This window comes from Podarcis gaigeae (assembly GCF_964106915.1).
Source record: "Podarcis gaigeae genome assembly, chromosome: 10".
NCBI classification, from domain to species: domain Eukaryota; kingdom Metazoa; phylum Chordata; class Lepidosauria; order Squamata; family Lacertidae; genus Podarcis; species Podarcis gaigeae.
Window position 1 is genome coordinate 74,031,615 of NC_139686.1, and position 25,544 is coordinate 74,057,158.

The 25,544-nt window shown below is 44.2% G+C and overlaps 1 protein-coding gene across 9 annotated transcripts in view; it reads left to right on the plus strand.

Moving 5' to 3' along the window:
- Window positions 1-25,544, plus strand: part of FRMD4A (FERM domain containing 4A) — a 418,655-nt gene that overhangs the window by 364,686 nt on the left and 28,425 nt on the right. For all 9 annotated transcript variants that reach the window (XM_083701332.1, XM_083701333.1, XM_083701337.1 and 6 more), the window contains 4 exons: window positions 3,418-3,494; window positions 7,473-7,611; window positions 13,306-13,447; window positions 24,169-24,302. In XM_083701332.1, the coding sequence (XP_083557458.1) occupies window positions 3,418-3,494; window positions 7,473-7,611; window positions 13,306-13,447; window positions 24,169-24,302 (492 nt within the window). The remainder of the gene's footprint in view (window positions 1-3,417; window positions 3,495-7,472; window positions 7,612-13,305; window positions 13,448-24,168; window positions 24,303-25,544) is intronic.

The following is a 25,544-nucleotide window of genomic DNA, read 5'->3' on the forward strand; positions in this document are numbered from 1 at the left end:
GACTGCAAAATGAGGAGGGAGTGTTTTCAAGAAATGGAGAGGCAGCAATCCATGGTTAGTTGGCTGTGGTACTGGCTTGTTTGGGCCTTTCTTCATAGGAGAAATATTGCACCCCCTTGAATGTTTTTAGGCTACAATACTACATACCCTTACTAGAGAGCAAGCCCCCTTGAACTCAGTAGGGTTTAATTCTGAATAGATATGCCTACGATTGCACTGCTAAGTCTCTGCAGTCGTCTCTTTGGGAATGTGGAGATCCAGGGCAGGCCGAAGTCACCTGTGGGTGTGGACCATGCATGTCTCATGAGTGTGCAACTCATTCCCAACTCAGTGTGCCTTAGCAAAACACAAAAAATTCCTTCCAGTAGCACCTTAAAGGCCAACTACGTAAGTCAGTTCTTGGTATGAGCTTTCGTGTGCATGCACACTTCTTCAGATACACCTTTATCTGAAGAATCTTTAAGTTGGTCTTTAAGGTGCTACTGGAAGGAATTTTTTGTTTGTTTGTTTGTTTTGACTATGGCAGACCAACATGGCTACCTATCTGTAACTGTGCCTTAGCAAATAAGAGAATAGCCTTCTGGAATGCTAAGAATGTGTACCTTTTCCTCAAGGGTAGACAGTCATTTTGGCATTTTGCTGACTCAGTGGCCAGCAAAGCAGGATGTATCAGTTGCATTCTTGCTGTTCACTGACTTTACAGTTGCTCAAGCAAATGGATTCTTTTATTTGTCATTCACTATCAAAGGGTTAAATAATCCAGAAGAGTGGAGGGGGCAGGGAAGAGCAGCTTGTGAGTCAGGACCAGTTATTCAGTTTTGCTCCTTTTGTCAAGTGACTTTGGCTTAGCCCACTTAGGAATCTACATTCCAAAGGCTTATCTGAGTTTCTTCATTGAAAAAAGCAAGGTGGTCTTTGAAGATCTTTGTCATTGTCTGTTTCATAGAGGGTAGGATTTGTGCCACCTATTCATTGTGTTGTAATAAATGTGGAAGCAATTACTTTGGTAGCTTTTCAGAATACCTGTAATCCCATGATCACCCAGGCATTCCTATGATCTATGAAAAATGTTTCAGCACAAAGTAAGAAGAGACCAAAATCTTATCTAGTCCAGCATCCTGTTTCTCACAGAGGCCACCAGATATCTGCGGCAGCACTTATAAGCCCCAAGACTAAAACTATAAATTAATTTGTTATTTGCATGTAATCAAAGTTAAAATTGGAATTCTCTGTTTGACGGGATGGCCAGTGCATTGCTCTCTAAACTATCCCTGCTGCAAAGAAAGATAGATAGAAAGATAAACAGATTGATTGACTTGAACAATTACCACAATCCAGCAAGATTTGTCTGTATTCAGAAAAGGTTTTGCAGACATTCACCTCTCTATAGCACACAGACATATGCATGCTGGAGGAAGGGCATTGCGATGATTCCTTTCTGTTGGGGTTTGTAAGCTGCTTAGAGATTTCTGTTGAAATAGGAAGCCATATATAAATTAAATAAATACCCAGCACTCTAGGTTGCAGCTGACCTGCATTGTGTAAGCATTACCAGAGAAATCCTTGACAGCACAGTATGTTGTTGTTGTTTAGTCGTTTAGTCGTGTCCGACTCTTCATGCCCCCATGGACCAGGGCATGCCAGGCACTCCTGTCTTCCACTGCCTCCCACAGTTTGGTCAAACTCATGCTGGTAGCTTCGAGAACAGTGTCCCACCATGTCGTCCTCTGTCATCCCCTTCTCCTTGGGCCCTCCATCTTTCCCAACATCAGGGTCTTTTCCAGGGAGTCTTCTCTTCTCATGAGGTGGCCAAAGTATTGGAGCCTCAGCTTCAGGATCTGTCCTTCCAGTGAGCACTCAGGGCTAATTTCCTTAAGAATGGATGCATTTGATCTTCTTGCAGTCCATGGGACTCTCAAGAGTCTCCTCCAGCACCATAATTCAAAACCATCAATTCTTTGGCGATCAGCCTTCTTTATGGCCCAGCTCTCACTTCCATACATCACCACTGGGAAAACCAAAGCTTTAACTATATGGACCTTTGCTGACAAGATGATGTCTCTGCTTTTTAAGATGCTGTCTATGTTTGTCATTGCTTTTCTCCCAAGAAGCAGGTGTCTCTCAATTTCGCGGCTGCTGTCACCATCTGCAGTGATCATGGAGCCCAAAAAAGTAAAATCTATCACTGCCTCCATTTGTTCCCCTTCGATTTGCCAGGAGGTGATGGGACCAGTGGCCATGATCTTCGGTTTTTTTTTTTGGTTTTTTTTTTGTTTGTTTTTTTGAGCTTCAGACCATATTTTGCGCTCTCCTCTTTCACCCTCATTAAAAGGTTCTTTAATTCCTCCTCACTTTCTGCCATCAAGGTTGTGTCATCTGCATATCTGAGGTTGTTGATATTTCTCCCGGCGATCTTAATTCCGGCTTGGGATTCATCCAGCCCAGCCTTTTGCATGATGAATTCTGCATCTAAGTTAAATAAGCAGGGAGACAATATACAGCCTTGTCGTACTCCTTTCCCAATTTTGACCCAATCAGTTGTTCCATATCCAGTTCTAACTGGAGCTTCTTGTCCCACATAGAGATTTCTCAGGAGACAGATGAGGTGATCTGGCACTCCCATTTCTTTAAGAACTTGCACAGTATGGCCTGCCCTGAAAGGGAAGCTCAGTCCATCTGTGTTTTCCATGTGCTCTTAACAGGTGATCAACAGGTGATCTACCATTGCTGATTGTCACCTTTATCCCACCAAGGAGATTCACAGCATAAGCAAGATTTCTGAGTGCATATTAATTTGCTGGATGGGGAAAGGAGAGCATAAATGCAGCAGGGTGCTGTGAATTCCAATTCATTCCCTGTTCTGGTGTAGCTAATCATGCACTAGTTTAAAAAAAATGACTGGAGAAAGTATGGACCGTTTTGGCCTCTGGTAAGGGGGATTTTCTGTTATGTTCATGTGTGGCAAAGAAAATGTATCTTGAGTCTATTTTCCAAACAACATGGGTCCAGTCCAATCAAAATTAAGCATCATTAATTTCAGTGCACTCAACTTTCTTTTAAATCAAGTGGTTGGTGTCAATTTCCTCTTGAAATCGTTGTCCGCCCACCTTCGAGATGCCGAGGCGGCCCCAGGCCCATTTCTCTCCCGCACACAGCAGGGGGCGCGGCCTCGGGCCAGAGTCCGGCTGCTCCGCCGGCCCCGACTCGGACTGGCCGGAATGTCTGAAGGGTTTCTGAAGCAGGCAGCAGAAGAGCGGAGGCAGCCAGAGGATTCCGGGGCGGGCGAGGAGCCAGTGGGGCGCCGCGGGGCAAGGCAGGGCGGAGCCGGGAGGCAGCCCGTCGGGGCGCCGAGGAGGAGGAGGAGCAGCCCGGGCGCCTCCTCGCTCAGCGCGCCGGCCTCTTTCCGTCTCCCCGCAGATCTTCCAGTGGAGGCAGCTGGAGAACCTCTACTTCCGAGAGAAGAAGTTTTCCGTGGAAGTGCACGACCCTCGCAGGTAAGAGGCGGAGGAGGAAGGGCCCGGGCTGGGAACTGCTTTGCCGAGCAGCCCCTTCGCGCGGCGCCGAGCGGGCAGCCTCCGGGCGCTTAGGCGGCGGCGTGGAACGGAACGTGCTGGGAGCTGCTGGCTGATTCCCGGTGGAACTCCATCATATTCCATTTCCAGGCGCAAACACCCTCAGTCTAAATGGTTCTTTCTTGTGTTTTGTTTGTTGCGGTAACAGGGGGGGGGGGGGGGGAGAAACTAGGTCTAGGCTTGATCCTTTCTGTTACTGTAACCCATGCTCTGTCCTTCACACCGTCTTTTCGTTGTTTAGTATATTGATTTTTCATCTACTGCAGTCCTCTATAATGTTTGTGTTAGCTTGCGTTCTTCGCCCCTTTTACGCTGGTCTTCATTTTGCGTAACATAAGCAACTGCCTAGTGCACAGAAAGCTTAATTGCATGGGTGTGTGTGTGTGTGGACTTCATTTTGCATAATCACTACTTTGGTGACTGCCGCTTTATGACAAGGTTTTCCCAGGACAAGCTGCTATCTGTAACACACATGTAAATATTTTGTGCAAATTGGTTCCTGCAGAACTAACCTTTTCCCAAAAAAACTTGGCAACTGAAAGCCAGGCTCTGTTCATAGTTCACAGTGTAACCAGAGTGCAGTAAATTTAGTTTTGTCTTTCAATTACATCCCCTTTTGCAAATCAGATTTGTGCTCTTCTGCACAAATGACAGAATCTAGTGCTCCATTCCAGCACAGAGAGATCGGATGTGTGCTGCTGACAATTTATTTGCAGATTGGCAGCCTACAATCTTTTTCATGTTTACTGTACGTTGCCAAGATCTATACTCACACAGGGTTTCAGTATTTCCACATTAGAAATACAATAGGCTATAGATTAGAAATGTGGAAAGCAACAGTTGCCTGGCAGGTATATTTTAATTATATATTTTACATTATGACTAAGGTGCTGGTTCTTCAGAATATTAATTTGGGACACAGTTCACCAAGGCATTTTCCTCTGTAAGCTTGATTGAGTAAATGTAAGGAGCACAGCAGTTTCAGTTTCAGTTGCACAAGAGAAGTTCCAGGTTGACTGTTCCTCTTGTTAATAGCATTAAAAATGAGTGATAGCCCTGCAAACAGCTGATCTGTATAAATAATTGGCTACTTCATTGATTTTACCACTTGCCATCTTCTAGGATCAGACCTTTGGGAAGTGAGCTTTATATATCATAAACATCATTTACATTGTAGAAATTTTCTGTTCTGAAACTGTTATTCTATTCTAGTTGCATGCAGTTACACTGAAATAGTCATCAAGCTGAATGAAAAAACCAAACACCTAATATCTATCCATATATAGAACACTATTACTACTAATTTATGTTGCGCTTGGGACCAGTTTACCTATGAGGTCACCTTTGCTGCACAGATGCCATTTAGTGTGGCAGCAGTGGCACTTTGGAACTCCCTGCCTATTGATATCAGGAGGCGCCTTCCCTATATTCTTTTCAGCGCTTCTTATTTAGACCAGGCTACCCAGATGTTTAGACAGTCTGTATGAGTTTTAATTTGTTTTAGCTTGTACTGTTGTGGTTTTAACTTTTTGTGTGTTTTAAATTATGGTTGTAATTTTTAATGATATTTTTAAAGTTTTATCTTTTTTGTAAACTGCTTTGATTTTTTCCCTACAATCTTGTGGTAAATACATTTTATGAAATAAATAAATAAATTATTCTATCAATTTATGTACAATGAGATTACCAAAACCCTGCTTTGTGCCTAATGAAGAATTCTCTGTATCTCCTAAATCTGTCTGCTCTTTGATCAGCAGAAATGCAGGAGCCTAGAAAAACGTAAGCTGTGGCACTGGGTTCTAGATTCCTATATCAAAGAGTATAATTCAAAAAGAAAAAATTCTAGTTCCTAGGGCTGCAAAGATAGGCTTGAGGGTGTGTGCTTAAGTTAGCGCTAGAATTGTCGAGTTGGAAGGGACCACGAGGGTCCTATAGTCCAGCCCCCTGCAATGCTGGAATCTTTTTGCTCAGTGACGCTGGGATTATGAGTCTCATGCTCCACTGACTGAGCTACTCTAGTTCCATATCCTGTTTCCGGTAACAGGCAACCTCAAGTCCCGTAGAGTTCGCAAGCAGCAGGGCACAAAGGTGAGAGTCGTTGCCTGTTGCTGGTCTGGACACTGGGGGTACACTGCCTCTCCACATGGAGGTTCCATTTAGCTGGCAGGCCCATTGGTAGCTCTGCTCTCCATCATGATCCTGTGATCCTATGATAAATGGCAGTGTCCCACAGGCAGAGGAGCGTGGTGCCTGTTTGCGTATGTGCCAACGAAGTGCTGTCTTTGTGTGCAGAGTTTCAAGGTGCAGCCAAGGTCCAGAACTCTTTTGCACATACAGCAACAGTTACATCTTAGGCTAGGGTGGGGGGAATAAGTTATGCCACTCTTTTGGCATAAGAAGCGACTGTGTACCTTGGCAGGTGCTAACTGAAATATTATTCAAATTATCTCGCCAGCGTGTCTGGCTCCTGGACCCCTTTTTTCCACACTGTCTGGTTCTTCCATTTTCTGTCTTATCCACCCCTCCTATAACCTCCACATTACCTTTTTAATTTATATATATATAACATTTTCCATGTCTCCTGTGTCTTCATGTCTAATTTTCTTGGGAAACTCAAATTCCAGTCCGTTTAATGATCCGATTTGGTGCAGGAAATAAAGCTGAAACCATCCCAAATGTAACAGTTGTCATGCTGCGATGAAGAGCCAAGTCTGGGGTGGCAATTTTATTGCTGAATATGGGAGGGGGGGTCCCCCATCTCTACAATAGTTACTGGCTTAATTTCAACCTCATTTTGTCAACTGCCTTTTCCTTCATGGTAACTCTCCCCATCTGGAAAACAGAAACAAAATGAGAGATAATTCCAAGCATTTACAGGTTAGAGCTGCAATCCTAAACTATTTTATAAGGGTGTCAGTCCTATTGAACGCAGTGGGATTTATTTCTGAGTAAAAATGCTTAGGATTGCTGTGTTGACATTCAAATAAAATTAAAGTTTAGCTAAGAGGGCAACAAGAGAGTCTAAATTCCAACTTTCCCAGAAGCCCAGCCCTTTCCCCCTGTGACTCTCCCACTTATTGCATAGTTTCCATGTAGGCACTATTAATTTTAAGTTTGTTATTTATTAAATTTCTATGCTACCCCTCATCTGAGGACCACACGGCAGTTTACAATATAAAAACACAAAAATACATAACATAGTAAGAAACAAAAACATATGAGCCGACCTTTTCATAGAGAACTGCTGGAGAAGCTCAGCTGCTGCTTTGGAACTCTGTATCTGTCTGAAAAGCAGGGCAGAGACCTATGAAAACATCGAATTGACATTCTGTATTACAGAAGCAAATAATTTTTATATGGTTATCCCATCAATGCAGAGTCATATGAACCGTGTGTGTTGATAACAATACTTAATACACTATTGGCATCTAATGAATGCTAAACAGCAGAAAAATCAGCCCCAGTGGCAACTTGAATTGAAACTCCACCTCAAATTTGTGAGAGACAAAGATATCTGGCTCTTTTAAAAGCAGAGCCTCACATGACTCCAAACATGCTATTGGCAGTTTAAAAAATAACAGAGTGCCTCATGACATAAATGCTGGAGCTCTGGCTTTGGTGCTCAGGCAGGTGGGTAGGAGGTTTAGTTCAGTTTTTGTGCTTGCTCATTGAGTTCAATGAAACTTACCTCTGTGTAGACAAAGGTAATATTGCAGCCTAAATTACTCTCATCCATGGTGTGGCTCGTTGTTTCAGTTGCTCAGAGATCCCCTATACCTATCCCCTTAATGGTCTTCTGCAAAATGATTGAATGCAGAACTTTTGGAGGTGGGTCGAGATAGGCTGCACTTCTTTTTTCAAGTTACAAGTGAATTGTTTGTTCTTTTCCTGCTCTCCCAGGGCATCTGTGACTAGAAGGACTTTTGGACACAGTGGCATCGCTGTGCACACGTGGTATGCCTGTCCTGCCTTGATAAAGTCCATCTGGGCTATGGCCATTAGCCAGCACCAATTCTACTTGGACAGAAAGCAGAGCAAAGTAAGATTTTTAATTTTTATTATCTTCACAAAACAGGTGTTACATAAAGACTACGGTTATACACAAATGAAAGTATATGCGCCAAATACAATCAGAAATCAAAATATATGTAGACGTCTGGACACAACACCGCAACTCCAGTAGCACAGCAGACGTCTGCGCATGCCCTGGAACTTCCTCTCCAGACCCTGCAGATCAGATTTTTGGGGCAAACGGGGCAAGGAGAGGAAACGGAAAGTCCCATTGCATGAGCAAAATCCTGGTTGCACAGCATTTGGTGCAATACCAATAAAGAAGCAAAAGGTTTCAATAGAAGGCTATATCTTTTTTATAAAATGATCATTCCAGTAATTTACAAACGAGGGCCATCTTTTCGTGATATCTAAAGCAACCATTTGATGACTAGGTTGGTTTCTCCAATGGATTTAAGACAAACTTAATGGGTCAGGCCAACAGCCTTCTAGTCAGCGGCAGAGCATGTCTCCACACCACCCGGGGTGGGTCAGTGTGCACGTGCGCATGCACACGCCAGGGGCAGCATGAGGGCCGGAGGACAAATGGAAAACACACACCCCTGCCCAGCCCCTGCTGCCATGGGAGCGACACCAGCTGGGAGGGACATGGCTGTTGTATCCTCCTGGCCCGAGGCTGGGATTGAAGAGCGCACAGTTGGTGCTTCCCCACACCCTCCCAATACCTTGCTTGAATTCTAGTTCCAAATAAATATATCAAACTAAATGAATAATTTCTTAGGTTTCAGTAAGGCAGTTCTTACAAATACATGTACACTCTGCGTAAAGTCTTGTAGCAAATGGCCCTGCAACTTCCCTTCATGCTGAGACATGCATAAGAGACCTCTAAACACTCTGAACTCTTCCACCGTTGCTCATTGTCTGCTTTGCCTATCATGTGGAAATTTACAGGGCACTGGGACTTTCTGAGAGAAGGCCCCAAGCTGCAGAATTCTTGCTGCATTAACTTCTTCCCAATACTGAGAACCATTTCTGGTCATGCAAGTCTTTAGAAACAATATGTCCATATGTTCTGCAGCCAGTGGTCCTGGTAATGTAGGACCTTAAATCGGGGTGTGGAACCTGCAGGGCTGCACTCATTTCCTCAATGTAACAGTCAAGTGTCATTCACCCTTCCCAGGCCAGTTCTGTGGTTGTGTTAGGAGTGGGGCTCCAATGAATGTTTGTTTGTTTGTTTGTTTGTTTGTTTGTTTGTTGTTTGGTGCTGCTCCTTCCTGATTCTGGACAAAAAAAAAGTTAAGGTCCTGAAACACATTGGAGTAGTTCCTGTTTAGGAACACGGATTTTGCACCCACCAAACAAGGTGGCATATTTTTATCAATGATCAGCTCTGTAATTTAGATAAGGAACTTCTAAAAGCTTCTGACAGATTAGATTGTTCTCCTATGGTGGCCTCTTTATGGATTCTGAAGATTGAATTGTACACACAAGCAGAGCCTTAAATTATTTCTGTTGGTACAAGGAAAGAAAGAAAAAAGGAGTTCTAGGCTCAGGTCTTAAAGCATCATGGGGTCTACTTCATTCATTATATTTTAGTAGCATAGCTAAGATGTGTTTAGTGTGCAGCTAAAATGTAAATGTATGACTATAACCAATAAATATTTGTATCATATGGGATCACTTGTTAGAAAGCCAGGTTTGTCCGCACATTTCTCTTGAGTGTACATTCAGCAAGAAGCTTACATTTGTAGGTACTGGTGGCGACCATTTTAGGTGTGCCCAATTGATGCGCAATCGCCAAGGCACGGGTCCTTTTCGACCTAAAGCACAGAATACCCCATGATATTCTTGTAAAGAAGCTGGTAAAATGCGGTCTTGACTATGCTACCACTCAGTGGATTTGTAACTGGCTGACTGACCGAACCCAAAGGGTGCTCATCAATGTTCCTCTTCATCCTGGAGAAGAGTGACTAGTGGGGTGCCACAGGGTTCTGTCTTGGGCCCGGTCTTATTCAACATCTTTATCAACGACTTGGATGATGGACTCAAGGGCATCCTGATCAAATTTGCAGATGACACCAAACTGGGAGGGGTGGCTAACACCCCAGAGGACAGGATCACACTTCAAAACGACCTTGACAGATTAGAGAACTGGGCCAAAACAAACAAGATGAATTTTAACAGGGAGAAATGTAAAATATTGCACTTGGGCAAAAAAAAAATGAGAGGCACAAATACAAGATGGGTGACACCTGGCTTGAGAGCAGTACATGTGAAAAGGATCTAGGAGTCTTGGTTGACCACAAACCTGACATGAGCCAACAGTGTGATGCGGCAGCTAAAAAAGCCCATGCAATTCTGGGCTGCATCAATAGGAGTATAGCATCTAGATCAAGGGAAGTAATAGTGCCACTGTATTCTGCTCTGGTCAGACCTCACCTGGAGTACTGTGTCCAGTTCTGGGCACCACAGTTCAAGAAGGACACTGACAAACTGGAACGTGTCCAGAGGAGGGCAACCAAAATGGTCAAAGGCCTGGAAACGATGCCTTATGAGGAACGGCTAAGGGAGCTGGGCATGTTTAGCCTGGAGAAGAGGAGGTTAAGGGGTGATATGATAGCCATGCTCAAATATATAAAAGGATGTCACATAGAGGAGGGAGAAAGGTTGTTTTCTGCTGCTCCAGAGAAGCGGACACGGAGCAATGGATCCAAACTACAAGAAAGAAGATTCCACCTAAACATTAGGAAGAACTTCCTGACAGTAAGAGCTGTTCGACAGTGGAATTTGCTGCCAAGGAGTGTGGTGGAGTCTCCTTCTTTGGAGGTCTTTAAGCAGAGGCTCTGATGGTGTTTCCTGCTTGGCAGGGGGTTGGACTCGATGGCCCTTGTGGTCTCTTCCAACTCTATGATTCTATGACTTCTATGACCTTGAAGAGGGTGGAAGACGGGCAGGGCATAATGGGGTGGGGCCTGCTTATGCACACTCTGCTGACACAAGGGGGGGTGGTCTGGGCAAGAACCCCTGCATGAAATAGTGGCTGCCTTATCTTTTGAGTCCTTTTTGCGCGACAAACAAGTCAAGTTCAGCAAGTGCCTCCAAACCAGCCATGCGCCTGCGCAAATCCAGTCACTGCTCTGTGGCACTTTGGCCCAAATACCTTGGAAGTGGAACCGTCAGTCCCAAAGCACTGACAGTGCCACTTGAAGTGTGACTTGGCTTGCCAGGCTTTGTAGTAGCCACACTCTTTTGTGGCATCACCTTCCCTCGTTGTGAAAAGCTTGTTTTGGATCAGTTGTTTCCTTTTCTGAGCCAGGGCTCTCCATCAACAGAACTTGTATTGGGGGAGAGGTTGAGGGAAGAGAGACACAGATGAGAAGATGAGGGGGGGAAATGGGCAAAAAAGAATGAAATGGTCATGAAGGAAGCATGAGGAGAGGGAAGCCAAGAGAAATCAATGATGTTGAAAATAACTCAGTTTAAGTCATTTAAAATTGTACCTGTAAATCCCTACAAGACAAACGCATCAATAATAAAGGCTGCATACTTATCTGGGAGTGAGCCCCATTGAACATAGTGGAACTTGTTTCTGATTAAACATGCTTGAGACTGCAATGTAAGTAAACTTAACAATAAATAGTCAAGGCTCCTCCAAACTGCTGTCAGGGAAGCCCTTCGCCAGCTTGCTGTGCTCCAGAAGTTTCAGATACAACTTCCATCAGCTCCACTCAGCATGGAGTTATGGTCCAATACATCTGAAACGCATATGGCTGGTGAAAGCTGCTCTAAAGAGGCACCCAGAGAGCTACAATGCTCCCCTCCTCTTTCCACCCCATGTCAGAACTAGCTACCTTCTTCCCACAGGTTAAAACAGGCAAAAAAGAAGTGAAAGGGGGCAGCTGCCACGACCCCTCTCTCCTCTCCTAAGTGGCAACTCCAAGTGGCAAGTCAGAATTATCCACAGTTTTGCCCTCATTTCCACTTCTTTTTCACACTAGAATATGACAAAGAAATGGGACTTCTTTGTTTAAAAATGACTAGCACAACAGAGAGAAAGCTTTACAATATTAGGCCGGCAGCTTTTGCCCCCTCTGATTCCCCTGCAGGCCCTGGGAGCCCAGGTGAGAGAATGCCGAGAATGAAGAGGATTCTCAGGCAGGTGACATGTATCCTGTAAGGAAAGGAAAGTGCAAAAAGAGAAAAGAATCAAAAGCATGGAGGAAAGTATATCCATTCCCCTGCAAGTTAAAGCCATAGGAATGTCAAGAGTGCAGCCAACTCTGTATATTCAGAAGTTTTCTAACACTTCAGGGCTTGATGGTGTTTCTGAATTGCCGTGGTACTAAAATGTCTGGCAACAGATTGTTCAAACTGTTTCTTTCTTCACAATTGCTGACTTCTGAAACTAGTTCTAAGGGCTATACAAGATGCTTAGTAAATGTTACAGTTATAGCACAAGGAGGAGGTGCTGCTTTTTTAAAAAAAATGTAGGTTCTTTTGAGGTAGTTTTTGTTGTTGTTGTTACAGATGTGTTTGATTATGAGGAGCAAACGGCAGACGCTATTTTTCTTTATGTCACTTGGGTGGCAGTTTAAGTAAAAGTGAGCATCAGGGAGTTTATTGTACAGATTTAACTGTATTGTTTTAAAAAGGAATGTCCAGGAATGGGCTGCATACATATTTGATTATTGTGCTACAGTGGCAAATTTGGTTATTGGACAGATAGAGTTGGCACAGTCCTTGGGTTGCTCCAAACTTTCTTCATCACTGATTCAGATTACAGTGGTTTAAGAACAGCCCTGTTTAAGAACTATTTGGTTTACGAACTCTGCAAAACCGGAAGTAGTATCCTGGTTTGCAAACTTTACCTCAGTCTTAGAACAGAATCTAAACGGTGGAAGGGCACCAGCGGTGGGAGGCCTCATTAGAGAAAGCGCACCTCAGTTTAAGAACGGTTTCGGTTTAAGAACGGACTTCAGGAATGGATTAAGTTCGTAAACCGAGGTACCACTGTACAAAGATGAACTCAATGTATTGCTACCCCGTGACTAAGTCATACATTGTCTTTGAGGAATGCCTTGCTCACATTTGTCCATAAATGCAGGGGCTTTGGAGGACCCCATGCATGTGAGAACTCATGATGAATGGAGCCTCACTTTGGAGTCTGCTGCTTAGAAGTTGCTTTGCAGTCTGTTGATCTGTGACAAGTACAGTACAACATTATCATCAAACTGATGCTACTTAGTCCAGGATATAATCTTAAATAGAATATCATTAATACTGAAATCTCTTTAAATTTTAAAGTAAGCCCATCATATGACATATCATAGTAAAGCTCATGAAGTTCTGAAAAGATCAACATTTTTAGTTTTGAAATATCTCAATTCTGGGCTGAACCTTTAAGGTTTTTGTGTAGTCTGGCAAGGCCAAAATTGTCTTTGTTTTAGAATTCATTCCCTCATAACTTAAAAACGGGATGAGATAAAAAAAAAAAAGATTTAAACTTAGTTTTGATCATTCAACAAGCGTACAAAATATTAAGAAAATTGGATGATATGAGGTAAAAAAAAATGGATCACTTGATATGCTCTTGCTTTTTTTGAAAGGTTGTCATAAGTGGGTAGTTCACTTATTGGTGATTCTGGTAACAGGTGGGAATTCTTTAGATGGGGGTTTTGTCTGATGGTTGCTATACCACAGATTTCTGCTTTCTTTCCTCCAGTCCAAAATTCATGCAGCAAGAAGCCTGAGTGAGATTGCCATTGACCTGACTGAAACTGGAACTCTGAAGACCTCCAAACTAGCCAATATGGGAAGCAAAGGAAAGATCATCAGCGGCAGCAGTGGGAGCCTTTTATCATCAGGTATGTCCCTTGGTGTTGCAGAGTTGGTCCCTCCGTTAAAGGGAAGTGCAGATGACAAATAGTTTCTGGGCATTTGAGTCAAGTGTTTCGGACTGGAGTCATTGTTCATGTTGTGTAAAATGTTGAACTGCTTGCCGCATTTGGGAAGTCTAGATCAGGGATGTCCTCTCCCAAAGAAGCTAAACAACTCTGGGAAATCCACCCACCCATCCCACGCATGCTCCTCCTCCCAACGACAATTGGTAGATCACTGCCAGTCTCTTGGGAGTTGGACATGCCTGGTATAGATTGTAGTTGTGAGACGGCAACAGGACCAGGAGCAGCTTCTAAGCAATGTCTGCCTCTGCCAAGAGTGGTGGCCATCTGCCAGAGTTGCCTCATTTTGTAGCGCGCCTTATGGGAGAATGCCTGCCAAAGGTGATGGCTCAGAGATCTTGTTTCCTTTTCAGCTACTGACACCAACCCTTAGTGTATATGACTTCTCAAAGCAACAGAAACCTCTACTCATATGGAACTTCCCCTTTTCTCTGCATGCCCTGCTTCTATAAGCCTTGGATTTTCATTGGATATGGAGATATTTCATTTTTTTTTCTTTTTAAAAAATCACACTTACTTTTAAAGAACTGGGGCAAGGCCTGTTGCCCCCCCCCCTTCAAGAAAAAGTACATCCCTCCAAGAGTAAGAAAAAACATCATGATGGTGAACAGCATAAAGCCAACCATAAAACTAAATTTATAAACAAATCCTAGAACCATTAAAACATCAGTAATAACAACAGAAAAAACATAGTTCACTTTCTTTTTGGACATCCATGCCTCTGATCTATGCTCAGAGGCAGGCATGTTCTTCCCCAGCTGATGCACAAGTGCTTTTAGAAGCACATTTACAGGTACATTGTGGTTCTCACATGGGTCCTGTGAACTGACAGGTTTTTTGCAAATGGAATCATGTGCCTCCATTGGAGATGGATCAGGACCATAATTTTCCTTCATAGTGGTCCTGGGCTTATTAAATGCCTGTCTGAATAGAAAATCATTGATGCTGGCTGTAAACTGATCCACACTGGCCTTAAAACAGGTGCTATCAGCCTGGAAGGCAGCATCGCCTCACTCAAGAGCCGAAATACCAAATTGCCAAATACAGCAAGCCCACCTTGATTTCCATCCATAACATGCCGTAGTAGAAATGCATGTCAATGGGCCCATCACACATTTCTCTTCCTCTGGTCCACATAATTGGCTGCTGTGAGAGGTTGTGTGACACGATGTGATAATGTCATGACATGTGTTTCTTGCTACAAATTATTGGGGGAGGAAGAAGACTAGGGGCTTCCCATTTTTGTGTGAAAACTTGTGGTGTTCTTCACATTCTGTTCATTCCTCAGCCTCTCACAAGTTGCCTTCATGAGCATGTTTCACATCTGGCTGCCAGCCTGGCTCCAAGCACCCTTTTGGCAAATCCAAGGCTTCATACATTGCATTTTAGCCTTGGTTCATGTTATACAGAACTTGCTTTGATAATTTGTTAAAACAAAATTTTGAAAATAAAGTTTTTGATCAAAATGAAATATGATCTGGAAATGATGATCCTGTGACACACACAGCTTTCCTGCGGGATAGATTCTGCAAACAAATTAGCAATGCCCCAGCCAGACAAATTCTGAGTGATTTTTATCTGAACGTAAGAGTTAAGTGGCAATAGATATCTGTATCCCAGTTTTACTATATTTTGTACAGAAAATCGATACTAGAATCGGTCCACAACCAGCTGTCAGAATGTAAGAGGCTCTAAGTCTCCACTCGCCACTTTTTATCAAGGGAAGCCTTCCTGCTTTATTGAGAAGCCTAACGTGGAACACATGAGACAAAGGCTGGCAGCAACCAGAGCCAAGAGTAGAAGGTCTGTTTCTAATTCTGTGTCTGCCTGACTTAGATTCATATTTTGTCCTGTCCACAAAATGGCAGTGGTTGTATTTCTGAAGGAAATTCTGTAGGGCACAATTCTTTGATATTCTCAAATGATATACGGTTCTGCAAGCGCAAAGTATTAGAATATTACAGGGGGTCTCGTATACGTACCTCCCTACACACACACACTCACACACACAGAGAGAGAGAGAGAGAGAGAGAGAGAGAAAGAGAGAGAGAAGTGTGGAAGATGTTTTACGGTCTTGTGAAAGATCTACAGTAATAGAAATATGCTGCACACGACTCCTGTTCTGCTTGTGATTATAGAGGGAAATGTGCCCACTGGGAGTACACCAGCTCACCAAGGGAATTTGTATTAACCATCAAAGATCAGCAAATCCTTAGAATTTCATCCTTGCATAGTTTCAGAATACACACTGGTCCTACCTTGGAAAAGTTCGGCAAAGAATTACACTTCCAAGGTACATTAGCAGAGTGGTACCAGAAGGGGTCCCACAAACAACTCTGCATTTTTTAAAGAATCATTTGCTGGAATAGCAGTGGCTGCAGAGCTTCTGATTTAGTCTCGGGGGGGGGTATTTGTTAAGCTTCCCCTCCCCCACCCTGGACTCTTTAAATTAGATAAGTGAAGCCCAGGAAATACTCAGTGTCTCTATCTGGAATTCCTGTCCTTGTGGGCAGCATTCCTGCATTTATAAAAGTTACATACCAGTTGCAGTGTTCTTTTTTTACGTGATTGCATTAACTTTGTGTCCTTGGGCAGAACTTGGCATGATGGTGGCTGAGTGTCTTCACACCTGCATTGCTCCCCAACCCCTCATGCAACTGGGTGGGGAGCTTTAAAATGGTACAGCAGGAAGCTGGAGAGAGACAATGAACCTTTCCTCTTTTTGCTACCTTCTTCCCTGTAACTCCTCTCCTAAAGTCATCATCATCTAGCAGGGTTTATTTCCAGGTAGGGCAGGAGTAGGAGATCGTGGCACAGTACCAAGTTTGTCCTATGAGATGGTTGCCCCCAAGCTATGCCCACCTTGCCCACACCTGACAGCATATGTGGGGCAGGTAGAGATGTGGCTGGATCAGCTTCCCAACTGAGTTTTCTGACTGTGCAACTGATCCCTGCCAAAAGCAGAGCTGAACTCACTGCCCATAAGCTGATGACTGGTGAGTTCAGAAGCCAGCAGGATCCCTGGGGGAACTGCTGGATCAGTGGCATGACTCAGTTTCCCGTGGTGGACTTGGGTGGGTGTGCGGGACTGACAGGTAGGTTATCCTGCCCACCTGCCAAAATGAGCCCGTGGGGCTGGGGGCAGAATCAGATAATGACCTGGCAAAAAAGCTTCCTTATTCCTCAGCTATCTGGGGAGAGTGTTTGCAGAAGGGAAAGAGTGGGTGGTAGAAAGTTCAGCACTCGCCCACAGATAGCCACTTTTGTGTTTGAAATCACCCAACCCTTTAGGCCACAATTGGTGCATTGAAAATGAAGGCCTGTTGCTATCATGACTCATTCTGCCCTGACATTGGCTAATTTCAGAGCTTAAAGTGCTGACTTTGTCATCTGACCCTGGCTTTCGGTTTTTGGGGTCATGGGTAGACTTGCTGGGTATTTTGGGGATTGTTGTGCTTCCCAGAATTTAATGGCTTGATCAACAGAACGAAGGTGCCAAAAGTGAATTGTTGGTCTGTCTGCATTGAGCATGTACACTAGTGAAATGTAAGAGCCAAATTGCCTTCTGAACGAAGACCGACGTTTAAAGAGAAATGCCTGCAACTGCAACTGGCATTTGTATTGTGAAATTCATGGAATGGTTGATTTTGTGATGTGTTGTTCTCCCTCTTATAGGCCACTTTGAGATTAGTTTTTTCCTGTGGAAAGGTGGCATACAAAGAAAGTGAGGGTGATGATGTACATCTCCAGCCGTGTGTCCCACCATGAAATACAACAGTGGAAATCTGATCCATTTGAATAATGCCACTTTCAAGTTTAAAGACAGTAAAATAAACTCATATGCTCCATTCAGAAATTGTGGCACTGTGTGCGCGCACTTCCATTTTAACTTGGGCGCTTTTGTGCATGGTTTTAAAAGATAATTAATTTCTGAACTGGCTCTGACTGCGGCTGGCTTTGCACATTGCAGCGTGCAGCCAGGTGACCAGTGCTTCCTCCAAGCACGGTTTCTTCTGGTGGAGAGAGGTGGCTGTTCTCTCCTCTGCAAATGATGGTGGTGCTTCAGGTGCAAACCTCCCCCCCCCCGCCCCCATGCAGCAGAAGCACAGTGAGAGAAAACTCTAGGAATGTGGAGCCTGTCATTTCTCACCCCAGGCTGGTGGGAAGAGGATTCACTTCATCCGTTTTTGAGCACAGTTTACCTGCTTGAACAGAGTGACATCTTCCGCTGCGTTTTCATTCAGCTGTGTGAGTGTGGCCGGGTAGACACATTCCTTGTATTTGCCAGAATGAGAAGAGTGTTTTATTGGTGAAGCTGGCAGCCCTTCTTACTGACCTAGATTTTACTGATGACAACATCCCAGATCAGCAAAATGCTGGCTAGAACAAAATGCTTAGTAATTAACACTGCCGAAGAAAGTTTGAAAGCCACTATTAGGGGGAAACTCTTACGCTTGAGAAGTGAATTGGGCCAAAATTCTGCACAAGAGCATACCAGCAAGGAGCCCTTTTGTCTGGAAAAAATACATGTGTTCACTGGCGGAGGAAGAGGGGGGCGGGGGAGCGCACCACCCCTGGCAGTGCAATCCCAGTGGGGTTCCATCGTGGCTGCCCCACACTGGGCGCCCCACCCTCACAGGCAGCGCACCATGCTCCCAGGGCGCGCTCCAGCCTCGCCCCCGCCTGCTCTCCACCACTGCATGTGTGCTGCCTATCTGCCCACTCACCTGGGTGCTGTCCTTACAGAATCCCCCTTTTGGCATAGCATAGCTAGCTGTCCTGGTATTATTTGCAAATACAATTGCTACTCACTGGCTATGCTCTTTGGGGTGCCATTTTCAAAAATCTCCCATAAAGAAACTTATTCTATGCTACGTTCCATAGTGAAGTGCAAGAAATATGGAAAGTCTGAAGTTACATGTATTGCAGCTTTCTTTTTTATTCTTTGTTTTTACTCATGTACACACATGCACAACTCTTTAGAGAGTTGTTGAGGGTGTGATCCCTGTGTTAACATGCATGCCTCCTCCAGGAAGGACCTGATTACCCCCAAGTGCACATGCATGTTCTATAGCAGTCTGTGAAGAACTCTGTTGCTTAAGGTGTGTACATATAATGTTCAGCTTTATGAGGAGAAGACCTGATATAATGCTTTTTATCTCTCGCTGTATCTGACAGTTTGCTTTCATAGTCTACTGGTTCTTTTCTCCATTGTGTAGGCCATCTGTGTAGGCCAAGTCCAGTGTTATTTGTTTACTTTTAAAATATACAACCCATAGTAACCTTAATCAGGAGAAGGGGAAAGGGCTGGGGTGATAAATTACCAAAATAATAATAAAAGCCTTCATGTCTTCAGGAGGCATAAATACAAACCTACAAAAAAGGATGAACTTTGAGCTTTGTAAGAGTACAAAAATTGGAACTAAATAACTTAGCATTTGGGGGCTGTTGTTGTTGTTCCAAAGGGAGAATAAGGTAAAGCCAAAACATGAAATAGGAAAGTTGGGGTATGAAAGGGACTGTCATAATTTTTCCCCATTCTTTTTCCTCTCAGGGTAGGTCACCATTTCTATATTTATACCTTGCAAATTTGCAAGAGCTTCTCAGACATTGTTCATTCTCTCTAGATACACAGATTGTATCAATTCATGACTACAATAAGACATTGTTACTGAGACAGTATTAATTCTCTCCAAAACAATGCAGGCTCTTGGCAGGGGTATTTCTGTGCTGGTGCTTCCAGTAAGAAATGGAGTGGGAGTCCATGCTCTTCACAGTTTGACTTCTCTTACCTCTCTTAGCTTTGTTGTTGCCAATTTTTTGCATTAAGTTTAGCCTTAAAAGGTAAAGGGACCCCTGACCTTTAGGTCCAGTCGCGGATGACTCTGGGGTTGCGGCACTCATCTCTCTTTATTGGCCAAGGGAGCCGGTGTACAGCTTCCAGGTCATGGGGCCAGCAGGACTAAGCCGCTTCTGGCAGACCAGAGCAGTGCACAGAAACGCCGTTTACCTTCCCGTCGGAGCGGTACCTATTTATCTACCTGCACTTTGATATGCTTTCGAACTGCTAGGTTGGCAGGAGCAGGGACCGAACAACGGAGCTCACCCCATCGTAGGGATTCGAACCGCCGACCTTCTGATCAGCAAGCCCTAGGCTCAGTGGTTTAACCCACAGCGCCACCCATGTTTAAGTACGTTTAGCCTTACTTAAGCATTAATCCATTCTCAGAAGCCAGGCCTTCCAAGCTGAGCACTAAGAGAAAAACCACTGATAATTTCCTATAACTCTATAATAGAAATCTTGTTACTTCTCAGTCGTGATCGCCCTTTGGAACGCCCTCCCTTCAGATGTCAAGGAAATAAAGAACTGCCTGTCTTTTAGAGGACACCTGAAGTTTAGGGAGGTTTTAAAGGATTGATGTTTTTATTATGTTTTTAGATAATGTTGTAAGCTGCCCAGAGTGTCTGGGTAAACCCAGCCAGATGGGTGCGGTATAAATAATAAAATTATTGTAATTATTATTACTCCCTCCATTGCCTTTTTTCACAGGAACACGCTCCTGGTTTCTTCTTTTGATTTTTGCAGGTCACCTACAAGATGTCAATTTGCTCCACCTTCTTAAGCAACAGGGATCTTGGACAATTCCTCCTCAAACTCACCTGCCTTATCTTAACCAAACAAGAGCTTATTCCCTTAAATTTCTTCTCTGCAGTGGCTCAAAGAGGGCTGTACTACAGGCTAGTTCACCAGCCCCACTGCTTTGCTCCAGGGGCCTGTTGCCTGCCAGCTCCAGCTGCCAGCAAGGAAGGACTTGGCTCAGGCCCCATCAGCACCAAACATGGAAAGCTTCCCCCACAGACTGCTGGGAAGTGTAGTTTGCTAAGGGTGCTGAGAAGTGTTAAGATACAGAGCTACGGTTCCCAGAGATGCTTCCCAGGAAACACTGGGAACAACTCTTTTTGGCTGTTAAAGAGCCTCATGATGGAAGCACTGCCTGCTCTGCAGTATTTGCGTGCCAGCTTCCATTCCGACATGCTTTAAGCCTTCAGAGGGCTCTTTCCTCCTCAGCAGTAACTAGCGGGCGGTCTTTTCCCGTCACCACATCTTAGAGATGCACTTCCTGTTTCTCTCCTCTGGAAGCATTTCAGTTGATGAATAGCAAACATGTCCCGTCACCAAGGTGGCAGACAAGCAAAAAGAAGCTAATGAAGAACATTCACCTCACAGGATATTTCTGTGCGTATCCTGTGCTGAGTAATTCCAGATGGGGGAGAAGCCGTTATCTTGGCTGCTTGCTGTGCAGGATATCCTATTTGTTCCTCACTGCTGAGAGATAGTGGCTGCTTGTGGTCACTTTCTGTTGTTTGCTGACATCCTGAGGCAGTGAATCATGCCTGCTTCTGGCAGGAGGGGACACACTATGCACCTTCCCTCCCCATCTGGGCTCCTCGGAGAATGTTCCGGATGGCCAGCTTTTGGCTGAGAGGCTGACCCTGGCAGCCAGGCCGATGAACGCAGCATGAGTAACAGCTGTATTAGGATATTCATTGTTTATGGCATTAGGCGTGTGGGTTATAAGCAAGAAGAATAACTGCATCAAAGAGTTTGCACATCTGGACCCCAGTGATGTCATCTGCTGCTGGGGGGGGTTTCCCCCTCCTCCCCGCCCCCTGCTTGGACATTCGTTCAGTCTGCTAGTTTCCTCTAACAGTATTCCTCAGAGGAATACTGTTTCACCTGCTGCCTAAGCCTGTTCTCCTCCTTCCTCCATGCGTTTCCTTCCTCTCAGGATTGCTTCATGCAGACTTGTATTGGAAAAGAACTGCAGGCATCCCAATGTGCTAATAGCAGTATGGCTCTTATTCTGGCAAGCTTCTTTTATGTAGCTGTTTTTTCTGTCCTGTCTCTCATCCATATAAGATAAGATTATTTTCTTTGCACAGCACTGGAATGGTTTATTTCACTATATTGTTATAGATCAGTGGTTCCCAATTAGTTAATTACTGAGGACACCCTATTTTTCAAAAGCCAAGCCATTAACCCCCTACTTTTGAAAATTGTGATAGCTGTATGGTACTAACTGTATGCTAGCTGTATGGTAGTATGGTGCAAAGCAATTTTTTGAACAAAATGTGCGGTAGCCCCTAATAAGCGAAAGATTTTAGGTATACTAAAAAAGCAGACTAGGGCCGAGTGATATCTGGTTTTGAACATCATGATAAATCAGCAGCTAAAGATTGTGATATTCCGATATATCACGATGTTTGAAATTGGAGATCAGGAGTGGGGATGAGGGCAGTGTTAGAAACTGAGATATGAAAGCTAAATGGCACCTTAAGCCTGGGTTATGGATGCCGCAATGGAGTGTCTAGGCGTGCTTTTTATAACAATAATACAAAACTGAAAATGAATGAACTGCTGCTAAAATCTTATGTGCATTTTTCACCTGGTCTAGTCTTCATCTGAAGACTGCAAAAAACAAAGCCATACTTCCCCTGCCCACCCCCCTAATAATCTCAAGAGGGTCTCGTTTCCAGTCTTCAGAGAGTGGCTGGAAGTGGGGAAGCAGAAAAAGGTCCTCCTTTCCTTCCACTCTGCAGTTTATTGCGCCCAGAGCTCAGAAACCGCTCTCTTTAATGAAATTCCCTGTCACAAAATATGCCTAGAATAATGGGAGTTTCAAATTCTGGATGAGGGCAGGATGGGTGGGGGGAGGAGAGGAAGCAGAGTCACCTCCACCCCATGGATTGAGTGGGAGGGGATGGAAACGGGGGGGGGGGGTGCATCAAGGCGTTGTCAGCGGGGCAGCCAGCAAAGATGTACGTCAGAGTACCTTGAAGTAAGGGTGATCAGCTGGCCTGCTCTCCCACAGCGTGAGGGAAGGCAGCTCAGATCAACAGCATTATCAGCTGAGATCACTGTGCGATGTCAGCAGTGCCTTGAAATCAGCTGCCTTCTCTCCCTTGCGCAAGGAGCAATATATTGCTGCGTGTTGCCAGGTCAAAATCATTCTCATGGTGTGATTTCAAAACCAATATTGGCCAATATATTGAAGAATTGCACAGCGCTAAAACAGACAATAAAACTTGTGATATTACCATGAAAAAGGGACAGAAAAATAGAGGGGGCAAGGAATGGGGCTACGGACCCCCTGGGTGCGTTCTGTGGACCTCTAATTGGGAACCACTGATCTAGATAGTGATGGAAGTGGTTGTTGTTTTGGTGCCATTTGATATGATCAGCAGCATCAGGCAGTAAAACAGTTCTTGGATTATATCCTTCAGATTTCACATTTAACTATTCTAATTTAAAAACGGCAGACTGGCATAAGCGAGAGGAGTTACATGATGGAATGCTTTCATACAAATATACTCCCAGGGGCCAGAAAACAGGTGTATCAAGAAGCAAGGTTCAACCTGACATTGCTCTGCGGTGCTAGTTTTCTATATGCGGGGAGTATGGTTTTTAAATAAGGGAATAAGCAAACATGCAATCTCTCACCTGCACCCTGAAGTGTAAAACTTTGCTCTGTACTTCAGTATCAAGCTGGAACATACTTTTGGACTGGAGATTTGATGCGATGATGGTATTCACGTACTCATGCAAAAAGTTCCACTAACCAGGTTAGAGATTTTGGTTGATGTCAAATGGGAATTCCCACAAGGAATCTCCCTTTTCAGGAAGCTCTAAAAGGAAGTTCCTCTAAAAATTTAGTCATAATGAGGAAACAAGCAACTTTTGGATGTGGAAGATGAAGGACCCAGAGGTTACACAAATTGTAATAGAAGAACCACCAGAGGATGGCACTTCTGGCTCGGTAGCTGACACAGGAAGACCCTGACAACTTGGAGGTGGAGGTCTCAACAGGGAGGCAGCCTCATGCAAATGGCTTTTTCTTGCTGCAAGCTGGCCGATTGTTGCAAGCAGAACCTTGCTGTCAAAAGGCTTGATGAGAGTGGAATCATAGACTCCTGGAACTATAGAGGTGGAAGGGTCATCTAGTCCAGTCCCCCTGCAATGCAAGAATCTCAACTAATGCCTCCATGACAGAGGGCCATCCAACAGTTTAGTTGCTTGCACAGTAATTTCTCGTTTCATGGCAGATGGATGCCACGTAATCAGAGTTACTGGAGCCCGCATGCATTTCCGAGTGGCAGACGCAATGGCTGCCACGACTATGAATGACCCAGACCATGTCTGTGGATGAAGGTATCTGTGAGCAGCCAGATGGCGAGGTGATTATGGGAGACACCACAGGAGAGCATGGATAATGCAAAGCTGACTGAAGGGGCACCAAGTCAGCAGCGAAACAGAGCCAGGAAATGTGCTAGTGATCTGTTGAGAGATGCTCATGCCTGGGATTCTCTCTCTGCTTCGCAAACTTCTACTATAGATGGGAATGTTAAGAATGACATGTTCTTAACAACTCGTGTTTGTTGGAATGTATTTAAATATCATTTGTGGTTCAGATGTATAGCCTCCTCCTGTTAATATAAGCTTAAGAATGTGTTGTGAACAAACACAAGTCCTTTTTGAAAAAGTCCACAGGCACCAGCTTCATTGCTGCTGCTGATGTGCGCTCTACCATGCCAGCTGCCCTCATGCTATCATTCTTTATTGACAGGTTCCCAAGAGTCAGATAGCTCTCAGTCTGCCAAGAAAGACATGCTGGCTGCCTTGAAGTCCAGACAAGAAGCTCTGGAGGAGACCCTTCGCCAGCGCCTGGAAGAGCTAAAGAAGCTCTGTCTCCGAGAAGCGGTAGGCCCTGTAGATTTCTATAATCCTTGGAAACCCCTTTGTTGCTTCTGATATGCAGAGTGTGTGGAAGGGGTGGCATCTTACAAAGTCTCTGCTTTGCAAAGTGGAAGGCATCGCAATCCCTTAAACACCGACAGTTCTCACGGAAGTCGGTAAAAGATCCAAATGTTTAGCAGAAATTCAGATACACCTGCCTTCGACATTTCAATTTTTACAAATGTGTTGTGATATTGCAAGTGGAAAACAAAATGAAATTTCATATCTCAATTTTGCAATTTCCAATGTGGGCAATTTGGCAAATGCAAGGCTTAGGCAAAATTTCATTTCAACAACATGTCCCTAACATGGCCCAACCTGTTTCTCCTATAAATCACAGCTCCTTTCCAACAGTTCTATCCTGATTTGATAGTTTGGATTTTGTTACACATTACAGGACAGCATTCATCTTTTGTGATTTCCCACCCATTGCCAGTTTCCGTAACAGATTAACTATTCAGAGCATGTGGATAATTGCCGTGCTCAAGTGTCCTGTGAACATTGCTGTTTCCCTTCGCAAGTACATGCGTTAAGTGTTACAGGCTTCAAATTTCTGTTCACATGGGTATCATAAGATGCCCTGAGAATTAACACTAAGGGGTATGATATTAGATTTCCACAAGTGGAGAGCCTTTAAGTTTAACATTATCTTTCAGCCATGAAAGTAGAGAACCAATGTTTGGGACCATGATTGTTTGAGAGTAAATAGATACAAGTGGGACCTACAAAAAACGTAGAGTGGTCCTGATCAAGATGACAGCATTTGAAATTTGGCAGGCAGTAGGCTCATTTGCCCCTGGCGACCAAGTGAAGATGCTAGAAGGCGCCCGACGTCTCCACCATCTGGAGGTGCCTGCCTGGAGATCATTGGATGTTGCCTGTTTTCACACACTAGAACCACATCCTGTAGAATTCCATCCATTATATATTATCTGCACAGTCAGAATGAATTTCAGGAACCAAAAAGCCGTGTTGAAAAATACCACTTTCGAGCTGTCTGGCCCAAAAATGCCAACTAGGCATTCTGTTTTGGTGACTTGTAACCCTGGTTTAAGGAGCCATTTGGTGCCTAGCTGATATATCTGAGTTTCTGCTCCAGCAGTCAAGTTGGCAGACATGTGGAAAGCAGCTTGGCTTTAATTTTGTATTCCTATTTCCGATTCACTTCTTTAAAATATTATGTATTCAGGTAATCCAAATTTAGCT